This window comes from Polypterus senegalus, chromosome 6, assembly GCF_016835505.1.
Source record: "Polypterus senegalus isolate Bchr_013 chromosome 6, ASM1683550v1, whole genome shotgun sequence".
Taxonomy (NCBI): domain Eukaryota; kingdom Metazoa; phylum Chordata; class Cladistia; order Polypteriformes; family Polypteridae; genus Polypterus; species Polypterus senegalus.
Genome location: NC_053159.1, coordinates 107861502 through 107882021, shown reverse-complemented (window position 1 = coordinate 107882021; position 20520 = coordinate 107861502). Strand labels below are relative to the sequence as shown.

The 20520-nt window shown below is 37.3% G+C and overlaps 1 protein-coding gene across 5 annotated transcripts in view; it reads left to right on the top strand.

Moving 5' to 3' along the window:
* Positions 1–20520, top strand: part of acaca (acetyl-CoA carboxylase alpha) — a 187890-nt gene that overhangs the window by 22817 nt on the left and 144553 nt on the right. For all 5 annotated transcript variants that reach the window (XM_039756717.1, XM_039756721.1, XM_039756718.1 and 2 more), the window contains exons 8-19: positions 1892–1998; positions 6073–6183; positions 6697–6906; positions 9361–9531; positions 12407–12568; positions 15555–15718; positions 17738–17888; positions 18076–18179; positions 18259–18340; positions 19550–19695; positions 19811–19961; positions 20068–20202. In XM_039756717.1, the coding sequence (XP_039612651.1) occupies positions 1892–1998; positions 6073–6183; positions 6697–6906; positions 9361–9531; positions 12407–12568; positions 15555–15718; positions 17738–17888; positions 18076–18179; positions 18259–18340; positions 19550–19695; positions 19811–19961; positions 20068–20202 (1694 nt within the window). The remainder of the gene's footprint in view (positions 1–1891; positions 1999–6072; positions 6184–6696; positions 6907–9360; positions 9532–12406; positions 12569–15554; positions 15719–17737; positions 17889–18075; positions 18180–18258; positions 18341–19549; positions 19696–19810; positions 19962–20067; positions 20203–20520) is intronic.

Genomic DNA, 20520 nt, shown 5'->3' with positions numbered 1-20520 from the left:
TACAAGGAACATTATAAATGCTCAGGGCACAGTACTACTTGGCCATGACCCTGCCTGACTGCTGTGTCTGTGTATAGGAGAGTGGCAGATCCTGCTACAATAAATAACCGCGCTGTTGCAGTTTCAAGTTGAATAAAGCTGGTGGTGCAAGACGGGGACTCGTATGTCACAGCACACACACACACACGCGTGCGCATGCACGCACTTACACACACACACACACACACACAGACACAGTCACAATGCTGTAGTAAACAGTATACGCTCGTACGGATGTTGACTATATGAGGGAGGAACGCTGACTCAGATGGAGAATAGGAGACGATTGCCCACAATCCCTCAGCGAGAGAGAGAGAGAGAGAGAGAGAGAGAGAAGAGAAGAGAAGAGAAGAATCAGCTCAGATGTGATTACATGACGCTCAGCAGACAAAGCGTATACATACTACTCGTATAGCAAGACGTCGCTCGTTTATCAAGTCAAAATTTATTAAAAATTTTAGCTCGTCTTGCAAAACACTTGTAAACCAAGTTACTCGCAAACCGAGGTTCCACAGTAATTTAAAACAGAGAAAGTCATTCTGGCTTAAATATACTTGATGGTAGAATAAATAAATAATTTGTTATCCTATTTAAAACATAGATAAAAATAAATTTTATCCTGGCATCAAATCACAATCAGTCAATACCCACTCCTTGATAAAACATGCAATAAATTAGCTGAGTTACATTGTAACGAATATCTATGAATAACTAAAATGTGTAGATCTCACTAACTTGAACATTGTTTATTTTTTCTTGCAACATTCAGCGTTTCCCTATATGGGAAGGCCCATTTAATTAAGGTCACTTTGAAAACTTAGGAAATTAATGAACTCAAGCAAAATATTGTAGTCATACATTACAGAGATGATTGAAGTCTTTATATAAAATCTAAATAATTGTAAAATCTAAGACAAGAAAAGATATAAAGAAGTCAAGACAAAAATCTGCTGTCAAAAAATATAAACAGGAGGTTAAAAAATATCTCAAGGTTCACTTCACACTTTGTTTGCCACTCCTATTTTAGCATACTTACAACAAAAAGGAAAAAGAAAACAGAGGTAAAGATTTAAAAAAGACAACACACGTATTTATCTTAATGGGAAGGTAACGACTTTTACATTATTAGTAGTTCTCCAATTAGGTCATCCCACATTTTGTAGGAACCTGCTTGTTGATTGGTAGTATATATTCTAAGGAGCCAATGTGTTTCTTGAGAAGAAATATCCATAATGAATGCCAAGGGTAGCTTCTTTAATGTTGCTCTGTGTTACAGAATAAAAGTTTATAGAAAATAATGGTAGTCCTCCCATCTTTCAATTGCCAAACATGCATTTTCCATTGCAGAGCTGCTGGCAGTATGTCCATTTTTAGAGATCCACACACAAACACTCATGCTATATGTGAGGCCATTTTAGAGTCAACTTTCAACTAACAAACACATCTTCCGACTGTGAAAGGAGAGCTGAGTACCTGAAGGAAACTCAATTTACATACACGACACAAACAATTACAAAGTTCCAGCTTCTCAATATGGAGTGAGGGTGTACAGTATTTCAGAAGTTAGATTAATTGATGTGTATTATGACTGGAATTCATTTATCATGCAATAAAATGGAAGAGTGCAGTAGTCTCAAGTGATGAATTCTGTCCCTTACTTATGTGCTGTAACATTTTCTCTGCTCAAATATTGGCAGGTAAGATTCTAATATCTTCTCCATCTTATATAGTTGGTTGTTGAAAATGTGAAATGTCTGTTATGTATTACAGAAAACCTCATGGCTTATTGAAGCAGTAGTCAGTAAATCTGAATTTAAGTGTGTTGAAATGGTTTATATATTGATCTCTGCAGGTCTGACAGTGGACTGGTCTGAGAATGATCAAAAGAAGAATATCATTAATGTCCCCCCTGAACTTTATGAGAAGGGATGCATCAGAGATGTAGAAGAAGGTCTCCAGGTATAGAAACTGAAGTTTTTTGTTTATAATTTTGTTTATGATACACCAAAAAAATTGACTAATTGACTATACTGTAATATACCTGGAGTACAGGGTTGACAGTATATCTGTGTCAGTATATTAAATATACTGTATATATATTTTTACCATTTTAAAGAAGATCTTTTGTTAGCATATATTGGGAAAGACTTTAGGTAGTGTTTATTTGATTAAGATCTTAACAAAAATTTGATGTTTCTATAGGACAACACACCTCCATATTCTTAATGTGAAGGTATCGCTTTTCATTTTTATAGCATGCTTTCAGAGAGGCTGGGAACATGGCGGGAAAACATGTTTTCAAACCCTTTGGAAGTTTCTGGAATTCCTGAATGAATGGCTCTTAAAATGTGATTTAGTATTCATTTAAGTTATAATAACTAATAACATATTTGTTTTAAATTAATTGCACACATTTAATTATACACTGTCATATCCGTTTTTAAAATATTGTTTAAATAGCCACATTCAAGGATGGAAAAAGTATGTGAAACCATAGATTTAACAACTGGTATGAAACTTTTCAGTAGTAGTAGTGGACCAAATGCTGATCAGATCTATACAGAGTTTAAGAAATATTTTAACTCATTTATTTCTATTTCTGGGACTTCTTTTTTGATAAAACTTTGAATTTGTTGTTCCCTCAACATCTGCTAGCCTTACAGGCACTGAGACAGCAAAACAGCCTCATATGGCGATGAATACTCCCATCATAATTTATAGCTGATACGAGATATTGGTGCTGGTATGCAAGTTTTGTCCAACCATCATACTCTGCAGTTTGAACAGAATGTTTGGTTCTTTTCTCATGTGCTCACTCAACATTGTTCCAGTAGAGCCGGATCATTCAGATGATCTTTAACAGTGGTTTCTTACATAGTAACTTCCCATGAATGCCAATTTTTTTCAGTGTTCTTGTTATTGTACACGTGGGGACATAGATGTAATTGAGTTGAAGAGATGCCACAGATCCTTAGCTGTCACCCTCAGGTTCTTAATCAGCTCCTTATGTCTTGTATATATGGTGCATTCGTAGAGTTTTTCTTACAGGATAACTACTCTTAGCTTGTGTAATGATTACAGTACTGAATTTCTTCCATTTGTGAATTATCAGCCTGAGCATGAACAAAGGCGTAGATCTTAAGAAATGCGTTTGCAGCCCAATCTAGTTTTATGGGCCTTTAACATTTCTTTTTCTGAAGTCCTCTGAAGTCTTTTTTTTAATTATGTTGTCAATATGTAGATTTTGTGAGTAGCAGGAAAACAGAACTATGAGTTTTTCTGAATACACTCTTTTCTAGATAGTCACTTACTTTTTCCAACACAAACTTCAATACAGCTAGATTTTTCACTCATTTTTTTTAATGAGAATGTATCAGTTATTATGATGCTTTTAAATAGGCAGTCATTTGGGAATACAAAGAGTTTGAAAAGTTGTACAAACTCATGGCTAGCAATGAGCAAACCCCATGGAGTCTACATTTCTGTGAGTTAATTTGCAAAACACAATGAAATCAATAGGGAAGAGAAACTGAACTGTTTTTGAGTGCATCATAATAGTGCAACATTTTTTTAGTGTGATTTGAGCTGTGAGGCAGAAGTGCTAACCACTTTGCCACTGTTCCTCAAACAAAAAAAAGATGCAGATGGAAGAAATACTACAAACTAGCAATAAGTAATAAAATATATATCATTGCACCCACAGAGTTCTGAATTTGGGGCACACATTGGCTGTGCCATGAAGCGGCAGCATGGAATTGGCTTGTTTCATTGTTTGAAGTCATGGCTCTCGGCTCAGCTAGAATGTCTTTTTTGTTTCCTATATATTTGTGCAGCTGCTTTGCATTTTTTTTCTTCCATCAAGAAGAACGAAAGCCTTGTAAATAGTAATAAATCTTATGTTATTAATATTTCCCAGGGTCTTCACTGTTTTTGGACAAAGGAAAGTCTCCGTTTAAGCTTGTTTTAAAATAGCAGCCGGGCGTATGGCTAATTATGCATGCACATTAACCATTTTTTGTGATCAATTTTTAATTAATTCAGGAATTTAACATACACACAAAGAAAATCAACTAAAAAAGAAGAAATTTGCATACCTCAAACAACTCCCAGTACCCTCCCATAAAGCCATCTCTCAGAGCATAGCAGCAGAGATAAAATCAACAAATGCGTAAAGAAATGGGAGGAAAATAATTCGGTAACAAAAGCATCAGGAACACTACTAAATTTACCTATGTGTGTTGTAACAGTGATGTCAATGGGCATTAGATAATAAAGATTTCATCTCTGAAACTGAGGTAGAACAATTTTCAATGGATTTTAAATATGCTCCATTAATCTGAGAGGTAGACAGTTCCAAATGAATTAGAGCAATAAAGGAATATTACCAATTCTTAAGATAAAGAAAGAAGCCCAGAAAATTTCCAACAAGAAGCAAGAAGTAATTTAGCAGCTATACAGTAGTGCCAAGACAGAGCAGTTCATATTGATGAGAGATGAGAGGAAGCTTTGAAAGGTTCAACAGAAGTAGTGTTTGAGGAATAAGAATGATGTTTTCTGACAGAAAGGAAGAGAGAAACTGGATTATCTTTAACCAGAAAAAGAGAACAAAAGGGCAGTGCCAGACCATATGGAAGAAGATGGCAGGTACACCAGGGCAACAAAAATGATAAAGTGAATAAAAACATTTACAAGGAGAAAGGTAAAGTCTATGGGTTATTTAGAGTTGGGTGAATTGGTAGTTAGGATTTCTGGAAGTAAATCTCACATATCTAAAAATATTTTGCCAGCATGGTGAAGAAGGCAGTAGAGTAAGATCTTAGGACCATTGTAAGATTGAAGAAAGAGTTTTGTAGGTGGATTTACAGAATAAAGAATAAAGAGTGGAAACAGGCCTCTATAAGGAATAAAAGGAACAAAACAAAGAAAAAGTTGATGCAGAGGAAACGGGTCATATGAAGAGATGCCACATATAAATAAAAAACAAAGGATGAACTAACGAAGATGAAAACAAGACTGAAGAGACTGGAATGTCATAAGGTCTGAACTGTCAAACAGGAGTGTTACTCCATGGTGCTGCTAGAAAGGATAATTTCATGCCTTGCCACCAGTTAATAGGGCAGAGTTGTGAAAAATGGGAGTACACTATTTTATTGTAGGGACCTAAGAGTTTCATCATGATAAATCAATAATATTAGACAGAACCAGCCTTAAAGACAGCCTTAATCACATAATCAATTAATCACTGTCACATCTTTAAAATCATCTTTTTGAATTGAAGACCCAAACCCCTGCACCCCCAAAATTCATTGTTCAAGATTCCTGTGTTAATTTCAGATGTTTGTTGCCGTGTGAACATGGTTTCTGTGCGTGCACTGCTCTGATTTGACTGAAATATTTATTTAACAGTATTTTAGCAAAAATTATGTACATTTTGTCCATTATGAGCATATAACTGAATGACTTGACTTATGGATTGTGTGACATGAGTAATGTGAGAATTTTTTGTGGACATTTTTATATTGTTTACTGTGGTATAATTTCCATTGACTATGTGCTATAGGAAAGTCTGTTGTCTCCGTTCCTATGAAAACATAAGAATAAACATTGTTCTCATTTATCACTAGAGACTACATGGCATAAGTAACATTTTGAAAAAATCATATTTTGAGTAGAGTATTCCATTAGAAGACTGTTAATAAGGTGATACGGTATAAGGGAATTATTTTGGCAAATGCCTTGCAGCAGTAGGCATACAAATGTAACATCTGTAACATTTTAGAAAATATATGTTACAACATTTAGTGAAAATATTTATATTTTTATGGTGTATCATGGTGAAAAGAACTTTTTTGTCAAAGCAGTTGGCAAGATGCTGAAAGTGCTCTTTTGGTGTGGGTTCATAAAACATGTTTTTTGTGAACCAGTGATAATATATTATGTTTTCTTTTTAATATCTGTGACTTAGTAATAGAACATGTACATATATATAAGACATTTCTATAAATTAATAATAATAAAACTGTTTCCTAACAGGCAGCAGAAAATGTTGGGTACCCAGTTATGATAAAAGCATCTGAAGGAGGAGGAGGGAAGGGCATCCGCAAGGTGAACAGTGCTGAAGACTTTCCAAATCTCTTCAGACAGGTAAGGCTGTAAAATACTGTCAGTAAAGTAATGGAGATTTAACTGCAAAAATTAACCATAAGTATGTCTTGGGGTCTTGTAGGATAATTGGCTACTCTGGTGGGTTTTCTTTACAGATAATTTGAATGCTGAATATTACTCCTAAAACTAATTAGAAGACATTCTTTTGAAAAAAGGAGCTAAATTATTCAAAATTAAATATAAAGTAGCCTTTTCTAATAAATTACTAAAAGTATTTGAGTGGTATTAATGGGTATCATTGTGGTGCAGTGGTAGCACTAATACCTTGTAACAAAAAAAAAAGGGTTCAAGATCTGGGCACTTTGTTCCTGATTCTCCTGGGATAGGTTCCAGCTGCTCTGCAACCATGCTCTGGATAAACAAGCTTAGAAAATGGATGGATGGTTTCATTTGTGTGCGATGTGACATATGTTTGGTGTTGTTTCTTGTTCATGGGTAATTTACAGTTTCTTTGTAACGTTATCTGTTCAAAATTTCATTTTAATCATTTAGGTTCAGACAGAAGTCCCTGGTTCTCCCATATTTGTCATGAGACTTGCAAAACATGCTCGCCATCTTGAAGTTCAAATCTTGGCTGACCAGTATGGCAATGCTATTTCTTTGTTTGGACGTGACTGTTCTGTTCAACGTCGACATCAGAAGATAATAGAAGAGGCTCCAGCTACCATTGCCACCCATGCTATATTTGAGAACATGGAGCAGGTATGTATAAATAGTACTAGACCAACACAAATTTAGGGCTGCTTGATAATGTGGCAAGGTACATTTAATAGGATGAGAGATTTGGTGCCAAATGCTATGACTCACTTTGTGCAGTAGAAACCTAAAGAAGTAAAATTAGAAACTCGTACAAACACAGTAGATATATTTAAGATATGTTAAGGCTAAGCTTCAGTCTTTCTTTGTCAAATCTTTAGCCACAATAAATTCATTTAACAATCTTTTCATATTTTTGTTTATGGACTTCTGTGTGTGAGGTATGAGCTTTCCATACTTATATTTTACTGAGGGCTGGGTGCATTCCCACACATTTCCATTTATACAATGTTTAGCATTGGGTGTTCTGCTTACTACATACAGTACTCAGGCTATCTGTTCCATTTTTATGCTTTTTCCAAAGATATTCACTTTGCCCATCTATCTGTTTCTATAACATAGATAACACAAATGTTATAGATAAGGTTTCATGTATTTTTCCTTAATTCAATAGTAAAGAACCCACATATATTGCTTAACTTAGTACCACCAGCTGGGGTTTAATTAGAGAACAGAAAACATAAAATACACTGAGTCAGACATGCGGATAGTGAGCATCACCGTTGGAGGAAAACAGAAGACTTAGACAAAAATCCATGCAGACACATAAAGAATAAGAACCCAGGACACTGAAGCAGCACTAAACTCTGTACCACCTGAACATGTTTTAGTAGTATAATATTTGCATTTTATTATAGCTGTTGGGCAAAGCTTTTCAAGATTCTTATATTTATTTTCCTTACTGGCATAATAGTATTTCTGCATTGGTTAAACATTTTGTTTCCTGTGGCAACCTTCTTGAATGCAACAGATGCTTTAAACTAAAAGAGGTTCAGTTGGTGGGCATGAATAGACATAATATTGTGCCAATTGAAGCAAAAAGGCATAAAACAGGTTTACCAGATAATAATAAAACTAGAAGTTCAGTTGGACTCTGGCATAGCCACAGGCCACCTACTCTTTTGATTCCAAAGTTCCCTACTTCAAAAATATTCTGCAAAAAAAAAAATAAATGATCAAAAGACTAGAGAAGGTCGTACCAGAAAATATTACCAATCCCTTTAATAAAGCCTAAAACACAATCAGAATCAAAGTCAAAACACTAAGCCGCAAGTGCTTTAACCACAAATCTTAATTAAAAAATAGTACAAGCAGAGTGTTAAGGTAAAATCTACAAACTTGGGACAGAGTGTCCCAGCATAAGACTGGTTTAAATGCAGCCGTGCCAATGACATCATTTAAGAATACTTTGGGCACACACTCTCTGACCATCTCTCTGAGTCTTGAAAATGGTGGTGGCCATGAGGAAACAAAGTGATGGTACAATATCTTCAAAATATTGCGTTAAAAGGAAACAATAATTTTATCATCCTATTTTACAAACAGAGTGAAAGTAAAATTCTTTATAATTCAAAACAACTATTGAAAATTCAGACTAAAGAAACATTTAGAATTCTATACCTACTGTATAATCAGAATTAATTTACCAGTCCTAACACATAAGCACACACTTTCGTCAGTACCGAGTGACCAGAAATTTTGTAGTCTTTGAAGAGTATGTTAGGATACTAGGAAGATAAACTCCATTCTGAAGGCATTAGAGTGCAATTAAAGTTGAGCAATGCTAATTAGAGTCTACAATAAAAAAAAAAAAATTATATCAAGGTAGACCCAACAGTAAACAGCTACTATACTCATTTCTTTTTTGACAGTTTTGATCCTGCCATACAACAGAATCATACGGGAAAAGTAATTAAGCAGCAAAGATTTAAATGCAGACTGGAGAAGAGTGTTCAGATAAAAGCATGGTTCAAAACCCTAAAGAGCAGAGTTAGATGCATTAAATCATAATACAAAACTAAAAAGCTGTAATTATTTCTCTGAAATTAATTGCTGAAAAATGTTATGTCTTTCCCATATTTGTAACAAAGTTCAGATGTTTCTTTGATATGTGAATGCCTGTTATGACCTGATACAGCATACAGTAAGTGGCGCACATGCACCAGCCACACACATGATGCTACAGCTCTTTTTGCAAATCCTGACAGTTTCTAAATAAGTACATACGAGACATTCCTTGTACATCTAGTGAGTGACAACTTGATTTTGTATAACTGCTCATTAGTGAATTGAATAAAAAGGTAGTAAAAGTGTGGCAAAGGGATCTTGACCAATGTCAACTTTCATATTTCCAAGAGTGCACTCTAATTAGGAGATAATGGACCTCTACTGTCAATTTACTATCCTAACTAATTCCAGAAATACCAGTCAAATGCTTGATTAGAGATCTAGTGAGTGGAGAAGTACAAAGTAAAATAAGGTTTTACATGTTTTTTTTTTTAAATGATTAGTGTTAAACACAGACTCTAACTGTTTCATTTTACTCATTTTGCTTGACAGTGTGCAGTCAAGCTTGCAAAGATGGTAGGCTATGTGAGTGCTGGCACAGTTGAGTACCTGTACAGTCAAGATGGCAGCTTTTATTTCCTAGAACTAAACCCTCGTCTGCAAGTGGAGCACCCATGTACAGAGATGGTTGCTGATGTCAATCTACCTTCAGCACAGTTACAGGTGAGTCATTAACAAGTTGGAGACAATGTTACATAATATGGTGTAGTCCAGTACTGCTCGACATAGCGATTTCAACCTTTGCATTGCTGATGGCCCAGATTTTGTCTCTTTTCTCTATATTCCTGTTGTGTTTTTGATAATGCACCTGGTTATTTACAAGTGGATCCTCAACATTTTTAAACCTTTTAAATACCAGGATGATTATAATCCCTATAAATTTATATACAACATTATAATAGTTACTTTTTTTTGCAGTGAATGCTGTTAAAGATTGCATATTCAGCACAGTAAAGTAAAAATTAATCGATTTATGTTGAATGTGACATTTGCAAAAAAAAGTAATTAATTAAACGCTTATTGCATAAAACACAGTATAGGTCTTTACAGTGTGCCTATTTAGGACCGTGAGAGTGTTTGATGATCTCTAGTGTGCCCTGAGTGGGTGACGTGGATCTCAATGTAGAATGCTTCTTTTATCTGATACAGATTGTATGATTGCAATAATTAAATGCTTCTCAGTCTGCCTTCTTTTCCCATTTAGAATCATTCAGTTGTTTGTGTGGCAGGAGTGAAATGGCTTTTTGTTTCGTCTAAAGTTTATCAAGTTAGCTCAGGCACTGTGCTGGGACTTCAACTGACCTTAGCTGTTGTACAACTGTACAACTGCCTGTTTTCTACAGATGCAGGAATTCCTTTGTTTCCTAATGGAAATATTTGTAAAAATGTCATTCATATTAAATGTGAGAAACTGTATGTTTTTCAAAGAGGCATACACTTAGGAAAGGACAAATTTCAGAATCGTTGTGATTTTAAAGATTTAGACATTGGGCATTATAAGCCATTTTGAAGGGAAGCGGATTTATGAAATAATACTTTACTAGGCTCACCCGCCTTTTAAGGCGACCAACTTTTAAGTTGACCACTTCTTAAGGCAATTCAATATGTAGATCAATTTGATATTTTGTACAAACTCATTAATTTGGTTATATTGCATTTGAGCGGTATTACTTTAATACTCGTAGTTTCTGTTATTTTTGTGATGAAATTTAAACGTTTTTTCTATATTGAGGTCGCCCTTTTGAACCCCCCTGATATTTACTACGCGGTAAGGCATTTGTACTCCATCAACATTAATTATTTCCAGAGACATAATTTTGTCTATTTTTCCAGCGCATCGCGCACAAAAGCAAGGGAACGATGGGAGCACCAGAACTCTGCTCACATCATGTCGCTTCGTACCGCAAGCTGCAAGTAGTAAGTCTGTGAGTAAGTCTGTCCACTCACGGGACAGAAGGACAATCCTGACCGCTTTTATATAGTAAGAAAGAAGATATCGCACAGTCTTGAGTAGAAAATCATCTTTTACCTGGAAAAACAAAACTACAAATCCCATCGTGCATTGCAAAATGGACGGGGTGTGTGTGAAACTCCGCGCCTGCGTAGCACTCACGGGACGGAAGGACAATCCCGACCGCTCTTGTATAGAAGGATTGATCAGGCTTCAGGTACCAAGACCTAGAGAGACATGGTTTAAAAATGGGACTATACAGGATGGAAAAAATATCCCAAGGACTGGATTTTAATCAAAGTTTTTAACTTTAATAGCATTTTTTTGGGCAAAGTAATGTTATATATTATGTGGAAGGTCCAATCCAATGTGATTTTTAAGGTTAGGATGCAGTACAAATGTTTATATTGTGGCAGACGGCCGGGGTCCATGCCTGGCTGGTACGCCCCTTCGGCATATGTTTAGCGGTAGCAGCCATTGACTTTGTAATACCTCCCCCTGGGCGCTAGATGGCAACCCCCCCTGGGTTGGAGCAGTGCCTCAGTTTCCCGCAGGGCTACATGGGAATTGGAGGTGGGTGCAGCCCTGTTGGGTCTCGCAGGTGCCACCAGGGGGTGCTACAGCTGGGACTCCCGAAACCTTATGGGCAGTGTTTTCCCCAAACCTGGAAGTGCAGCCGGAACTTGACAATCAAGCACCTGGAGCACTTCCGGGTGGACTATAAAAGGGGCCAGCAGCCACCACTCCAGGAGCATGAGTCGGGAGGAGGAGGAGGACTATGCTTGCCGGGAGGAGTGGTGGTGCAAAGGAGAGTGTGTTGTGGTGACTTTCTTTTGGGTGTTTTGATGTTTTGGGACTGTGTTGTGCCTGTGGGACACGGGGAAGACATGCCTCACAGGTGAAGAAAAATAAAAGTTTAATTTGCTTTTATACGTGCCTCCGATTTGAGTCTGTGTCGGGTCAGGTGCCAATATAGCGTCTTTTGTTACAACATATATAATATTTGCAGTTAGAGTAGGGATAGGTTAAATAGGCACACACAGAGAGTTAAAGCCTGAAATTGAATTGGCAGTCTGGTGCCTTAGCAACTGCATCATAAGAGCAGGAGTCAGGTGATTGTGCTTCAAAAGCAGGATCTTGAAAGGCTGATGACTGTAAGGCTGGATTTTATCAAACACTTGTATCATTTGCATGTTTGGAGCATTCCTAAGTTATTGTGTTGTTATTGGTCTTAACAAAGTTTATGGTATAGAGATAATTTGCCTTTGCTAATTCAGGATTACTGTATATACTGTAGTTAATATTATGCAATACAGTGCATCCAGTTTAATGAGTAACCTGAGTCCTAAGCAATAGGTATTCTGCTGCATATGACCATGAAGCAATTTTGCACAAATTAGAAAGATGTAGAAAGCTGTTTTAACTGATAATCAGTTTCCTTATATATCAGTTTCCTTCCTTTGAGTTTTATTTTTCCAGAAGCCTCTTTTATTATTTCTTCTTTTTAATATTTGGCAAACCTGTAACTCTTGGTTTTCTTTTTGATCCACCTTTGAAATGTGTCTTTGTATTTTGTTCTCTCTTCAGATTGCCATGGGGATCCCACTTCACCGAATCAAAGATATCAGAGTTCTGTATGGAATGCCACCCTGGGCTGATACGCAGATTGATTTTGTTGGTCTTTCTACCACTCCATCACCACGGGGTCATGTAATTGCTGCTCGTATCACCAGTGAGAACCCTGATGAGGTGAGATATGTGCTGATGTGATTACTTTGCATCTGTTTATTTTATTAAACAAACCATGTGTACCATGTCTTTCTGTGAGATGCCGCAAACATATTTATGTTTATATAAGTTATAACAAGCAATGTGTATATCATATCATTTTAATGGGGGAGAGTGCTGCCTTTGCAAACCTATTCAGACAACAAGGATATAAAAGTATCTTAAAAAATTACTAGAACAACTTAACAACTCATCATAAATGTCATCACATCTAAACACAGAGCCATTCATGTTTGATAACAATTGGTTTATTTGATTTTTAATTTTCTTTGTTGCTCTAAATTGGACTGCCCTTTGTCATCAATTCTGTTCATAACTTTTATGGACAGAATTTCTAGGCACAGCCAGGGTGTTGAGGGGGTCCGGTTTGGTGGACTCAGGATTGGGTCACTGCTTTTTGCAGATGATGTTGTCCTGTTTGCTTCATCAGGCCGTGATTTTCAGCTCTCTCTGAATCGGTTCGCAGCTGAGTGTGAAGTGGCTGGGATGGGAATCAGCACCTCCAAATTCGAGACCATGGTCCTCAGCCGGAAAAGGGTGGAGTGCCCTCTCAGGGTTGGGGGAGAGATCCTGCCCCAAGTGGAGGAGTTCAAGTATCTCGGGGTCTTGTTCACAAGTGAGGGAAGAATAGAGCATGAGATCGACAGGCGGATCGGTGCGGCATCCACAGTGATGCAGGCTCAGTATCGGTCTGTCGTGGTGAAAAAGGAGCTGAGCCGTAAGGCAAAGCTCTCAATTTACCAGTCGATCTACGTACCTACCCTCACCTATGGTCATGAGCTATGGGAAGTGACCGAAAGAACGAGATTGCGAATACGAGCAGCTGAAATGAGTTTCCTCTGCAGGGTGTCTGGGCTTTCCCTTAAAGATAGGGTGAGAAGGTCAGTCATCCGGGAGGGGCTCAGAGTAGAGCCGCTACTCCTCCGCATCGAGAGGAGTCAGATGAGGTGGCTCGTACATCTGATCAGGATGCCTCCTGGACACCTTCCTGGTGAGGTATTCCGGGCATGTCCAACTGGGAGGAGGCCCTGGGGAAGACCCAGGACACGCTGGAGGGACTATGTCTCCCAGCTGGCCTGGGAATGCCTTGGGATTCTCCCGGAAGAGCTGGAAGAAGTGGCTAGGGAGAGGGAAGTCTGGGCCTCTCTGCTCAAGGTGCTGCCCCCGCGACCTGACCTCGGATAAGCGGAAGAGGATGGATAGATGGGTGGCTCTAAATTGGATAAAGAAAACATGGAAAAATGGACGGATAGATCAGGGGATTTTACATTTTTAATAGGGCTGGAAACTACAGTTTGAAAATGCTTTCTTTAAGTCTGAAACCAAAAACAAGAACAGTCATGTAGTATTTTTTGGATAGTAAACATAGAAACTCTGATAATGTAGTAGCTGATTTTGTTTAAAAAAAATAAAAACAGAGGTAGGTTTTTGTTAAAAGACTACTACACCTGTTGTGTTGTTTGTAATGATTGTTGAGGAAAGCTCATGCTTTCATGGAAAACAGAGATTACAAAATTTCTGAAATAAGGGGCTTTAATGGTGACCCTGCTTGACAAACAGCAAGCAGTATCAAACTGAAAAATTAAAAATTAAAAAATGACATGTATCCAGTTGTATGGTCACAGTCTCTCAAACGCATGTATTTTGGCTAAAATGCTGTTAAACAAACCACTTTCAGAAAATGTTGTAATGCATGACAGAGAAGCATGTTCATAAAGGATTAAGCTTTTGAATTAAATCCAGTCTCTCCTCTCTTTTGTTGGTGTTTAATTGTAATACATATGTGTTGTGTGTCGGCCATTTGTGAAACTGCTGTGGTAACCTTCCGGTTGTTTAACCATCTCAGATATTCACAAATATGAGACATATGTTCCGTTCTACATGGTAATGTTTTCTCTCGCTTTTCTTTAAGTTTTAATTTCTGATTGTTCACTTTTTTTCGATGCTCTGCTAGGTTGATATCACAAGAAATGACATGGTAGCCCAAATGTCAGCTATTGCTAGGCAGGACTCCTGACTAATGACTGAGAGGAGAGGTGGCCCTTCAGTTTCAAAACTTGATACTGTTTGAATGCGCTTCTCAATTATTCATGAGAGGATTTTATGAAAATCCTTTATTTAACAAAATGTAATCCAAAATGTGTATGTTTAGGATATTGTGGATATTGTGACCATACAGCTCAATAAATTTGAATTATGCAGTACAATGCAATTTGAGATTTTTTTCATGGATGTTTTGACATTGCTTGCTGTTGTTCAAGCTGGGTCTCAATTGAAGCACATTGTATTAACAATTATGTGGTCTGTGTTCTCAATGAAAACATGGAATTAAATGTTTTTCTCTGTCATCACTACAAACAATGCAACTTAAGTAACATAAAATGAAGGATAATTTTTGGATAGACTATTCTTGTAAAGGGGTCACACTTCATTAATGTGTTTAACAATAATTCAACATGCAGAAACTTTTTAAATGGCACAAATGACATCTGCTGAGGATGCACCAAAAACCCCAATTAGACAAGTGCTCCAGTTCATATTATAACTTGCAGTGGTTAAGTCTCATCTTGCATTTTTATAAAATACACACATTATTGTGAATGATTCAAAAAGTCATTAATATAAATTTACAAATCTAGTCCGGTAAATATTCTGGGAATATGTTAGATACTTAAACTCTCAACATGCATTTTGTTTTAATTGCCAAAGTCAATGTGTAGTGTCATGTCACATTTTAAACTTCAGCTGTTAGTTTTGTGGCCCAAATGCAGTAGTAGTTCATGCCTATTTAATGTTAATTTGGACATGCGTTAACTTTGTCTCTAGTTGTAGTTGAGCAATATTATTTGAATGAAGTACTCATCTTTGAAAATAATGAAAGCTTCACTTTGGTGTGACATAAGCGTTCTGCTTTGATTTCCTCTTAATATGAGCCTTTCATCTACAGGGATTCAAACCAAGCTCTGGAACGGTGCAGGAGCTAAACTTTCGCAGCAGCAAAAATGTATGGGGATATTTCAGCGTAGCAGCAGCAGGAGGCCTGCACGAGTTTGCAGATTCTCAGTTTGGACATTGCTTCTCTTGGGGAGAAAATCGTGAGGAGGCTATCTCGTGAGTACCTTCTCATTTGTTTTCCTTTTGTACCTTTCTCCCAGTTTTCTTACTTTTTACAGATGGGAATTGATCTGCAGTGGTATTTCTTAGGATTATGTTATTTTCCTTGCATTATAATAACAACAAAACATACTACTGGATTCTTCTTAACACTTTGATTTAATTTCAATTTGTTATTTACTAAACTTTATATTTCTATGTAAATATCTTGTTTGAGTTTCGTCAGTAAATCGTGAAAGTGGTAGATCCTGTGTATTTAAAAAGAAACAGATGCACAATATTGACAGCTACAATAATATTTCAGTGATGTATAGTGGATTAAAAGGGAAAACCCAATACTGTAGGAATAACACTAAAACCTAAACAGCAGAAATATAGAATATTAAGTCTTTAAATGTAGCAATCTCTTTCATGATAAATCAGAAATTACTTTTCCGATTATTGGTGTGGGTGATCTTGATTTCCTTTAGTAATCTAGATAATCATTTAGCTCTCAGTTGTAGTAAAGGATGGGATTCCTTTTTACTTGGTTATATAAATCTGCTTTGTAAGTCATTTTGGATATAAGCACCTGCTAAGTGAATACATAGTGCGTTTCAGGTGATCCAGCTCGTCAGGTCCTCATTGTTGGGGGCTCGAGTGGTCAGACCAAGCCAAGGTGTCGCCCACGTAACACCTGGCTGCGGCAGATAGAGGGTAATTTCCAGAGGGTGGGACTAGACTATGTGTCTGCCTGGGGGGTTGCAAACCAGGATCCCGAGTTCTTTCGTTATGTAGTGTGTGCGGCAACGCATTGTAACAGTGAATGCTCACAACTTGACTTGACTTGACTTGACTTGACTTTGTGAAAGAAAAGAAAAGACAAACAAGAAAAATAAAAATTGAAATTAAATGTCATTATACAGAATTGCAGCTTCATGGTAAATGAAATTTAATTAAGTAACTGCCTGCTGTTTCCAAAACTCTGGACAAGTGGATGAGAATCCAAATATTGTTGATTTGAGATTATTAGACCATTTTATTGTAATAAACTTGTGAAAGTTTGTTTTCCACCTCTCTGTTGACAGGGATTTAAAAAACAACCACAAAATTATAGTATAATGCCATTTGGGTTTACTGAACAGTATATTCAACAGTTTGTACAATAGAAACTAACATTTTATTGTAATTTTAACTGGTTGTGTGCCTATAGAATGAGAATGTTGTGCCAGTATAAAATCCTTAAGTTTGTTTCACTTAGATGAAACAAAAGAATTTTGTAAGGAAATATAGACCAGCATAGTGAGAGGCTGATAATTAATTGAGATGTGTGTTTGTGGCTATTGCTGTTCTAGCTGGTGTAAACACATACTGTTTCTAAGAGGGATTTTTTCTCATGAAACATTAGTTTTTATGTAATGTTCTTTAATAAATAAATGAAATAAATATCAAAATGAGGTAAGTGGGCCAAAAAAGTAGATGGATGGGAGAAAGGCTGTAATAACACTACTGCTAAATTCAAATGCTTTCACTCAAAAACAACACTGATCCAATCTTTATAGAGAAGTGTGAACAGCAAAAAAAAAAAAATAATGGAGTCGAACATTTTCAGATCACATTTACAACACTTTTGCATGTGATACTAAATCTGTTACAGGTATGGAATGTGATCTGGATATGAATGACTCAATAGGAATTATCTGAAAAACTGCAACACCCCCCCTTCCAGTTTTGTGTTGCCATTGTTCAACCATTTCCTTTTGAATAATACATATTCCTCTCTGTGTCAGGTGTGTGAGCAACTTTCCCTAATTGATAGCTAACTTTTCACTGGGTAGTCTGCTCACTTTCACTCATTAAATGGAATCATTGTCAGGATCCAGCAGAGTTGGAGGCTAAAGATGTTTTCCTGAGTTATCTTGTAAAAGATGGTTATGTAACATCCTATCTATCCACTGAGTAATTTCAAAAACTTTCTTTCATTTGAAAACTCGTTAATATTTGCTTAGCCAAAGAATTATGCTGTTTCTTTTCTAGAAACATGGTAGTAGCTCTTAAAGAGCTTTCAATTCGAGGGGACTTCAGAACTACAGTGGAATATTTAATCAAATTGTTGGAGACAGAGAGCTTTCAGCATAACAATATCGACACAGGCTGGCTCGATCGCCTCATCACAGAAAAAGTACAGGTACATAAAATGTGTTATCATAATATTATAAAAGTAGCTATACATTTTCCAATGTCATCTCTGATCATTGTGTACAATAGACACAGTTATGAAGGTCTGGCTGCAGTGCCTTGACTGTGCAGTCAGAAGACTAACATTCGCCGAGTCTTCACGTTTTACTCATGATTTTTTTTATTTTTACTAACAGGCAGAGAGGCCTGACACAATGCTTGGTGTGGTATGTGGAGCACTTCATGTAGCTGATGTGAGCTTTCGTAACAGTGTGTCTAATTTCCTTCACTCTTTGGAAAGGTAAGGCTTTGTTCAGCAGAGAAGCCCAAATCATCCACAATAATGGTTTCAAATGCCAGTATGGATTTTTCTCTCCTAGAGGTCAAGTGCTACCAGCTCATACCCTCCTGAACACTGTTGATGTAGAGTTAATCTATGAAGTAACCAAGTATGTCCTACAGGTAAGAACACAGTTTCTGCAAGAGACGGGAACTTAGTTTAGAATTTACACTTCTGTGTGTTGGTATACAGGTTGTGTTTTTGTTCTGGTTTAAGAGCTGTCCTCCTGTCTTTTGTAGCAGTCAGTCATCATTCAACCCGCTATATCCTAACAGGGGGTCACAGGGGTCTACTGGAGCCAATCCCAGCCAGCACTGGGCGCAAGGCAGGAACAAATCCCAGGCAGGGTGCCAGCCCACTGCAGCTTTTGTAACAGTGTTAAGCTTAATTATATGGAGATTCTCAGTAGTTTATCTAGAGCAGAACCTTTGAAGAATAAACTAACATTTTGTTTTTGCAAGAATAAACTAACATTTTGTTTTTGCAACAGCTAGCAGCCGTAGTTTTACCCACTCATAATTGTATCCTACTAGCCGTCCCACGTGGCTTTGCCCGCGTATTAGTGAAACAGGACAATGAGGAAGGCCCTGCCCGGCTCCCTGCTCATGACGTCATGCTTCCCCCTCCCCTTGGCCCGCAGCCTCTGAACCTGGACAAACAAGACTGAATGTTGAAAGACTGCAACTACTTCAGCATCAGACCCACTAACATGCTTAGAAGTAAATAATGTATTAAATAACCATAACACATGGAAAAGCAGAATAAAGATCATGATGATATAAACCATAAAAAACCAAAAAAAAAGAAAACATTGAATTCCTTGGAACATGCATAAATGATTGGTCCATTCTAATTATAACAATTGAAATTCCTCATGACCCCAAAACATAGAAGCTGGCAAATAACCATACCACACCATTTTCAAAGCCTACTTAATCCTGAGAAGGGTCACAGTGAACTGGAGCTTGTATTAGCAAAAACAGGTTGCAAGGTAGGACAGGACGCAAGTCCATCACAGGGTGAACACACTCACACACCACAAACACACCAGTGAGTTTCCAGGACATGAACCCTGGTCACCTTACTATGAGGCTGTAGCACTACCACTGCACCCCTGTGCCACCCCTGAGAAATAACAATAAGCTGAGTTTGAGAACCACTGCATTAAACCACTGACAGCCAAAGTGAACACTAGTTTGTTCTATGGCTTTATGGAAAGAGTATCTTTTTTTTTTTTAAAACTATCTTCAGGTGTCTGCAATACTTGATTAAGGTATCATAATTTCATATCCACCAGATTATTATTTCTTTTTACTTCTTGTTTTTGCCAGGTGACTCGACAGTCCTTAAACTCATATGTTGTCATTATGAACAACTCTTGTGTTGAGGTAGATGTGCACCGCTTGAGTGATGGGGGTTTGCTCCTCTCTTATGATGGCAGTAGTTACACCACCTACATGAAAGAGGAGGTGGACAGGTAAGTCTGATCAGCCTGGTAAGTAAGGGCTACATTCCACAAAGCCACACAAGCTCTTTCCAAAAGGTAAGAACCAGCAACCGATTTTTACAGTAAAACGGGTATATTTTTGCAGGTATCGCATCACAATTGGCAACAAGACCTGTGTTTTTGAAAAAGAGAACGACCCCTCTCTGCTGCGATCACCATCAGCTGGAAAGCTGATTCAATATACTGTGGAAGATGGAGGGCATATCTTTGCCGGACAGTGTTATGCTGAGATTGAGGTCATTTGAGGGAGTATCCTGTGGGGTTTGAGAAGTAAAATGGTGTAGAGGAGATACTAGCAGATGACTTATCAACTTCTCACTATGGTGTAAATTTTTCTGCTAGGTGATGAAGATGGTGATGACCCTAACTGCAGCAGAGTCAGGCTGTATTCACTATGTGAAGCGAGCAGGAGCAGTCTTGGAGCCAGGCTGTGTGATTGCCAGACTGCAGCTTGATGACCCTAGTAGGGTCCAGCAGGTATTGTATATTTTTTCATTGTGACTTCCGTAGTTGCTTCTTGTACATCTCAACAGTTATATTAGAAATGGTCTCTTTTTTACCTTACTTTTAGTAGTAGTGGCAGTAGAAGAAGCAGAAGTAGGATTGTCATGTGTGCAGAGTACAGTGAAATTAACCAACCAACCAACATGTAATATGTGGCTGGCTTTAGATGAAATCTGCTAGTGTTATCCCAGCTTTAATATTTCTGTCTATAATCATAAGTGCATTATGTCATACCTTTATCTTAATCTCCAGTAAATGTATTTGGAAACACTTTTGAAGCCCACTATTAAT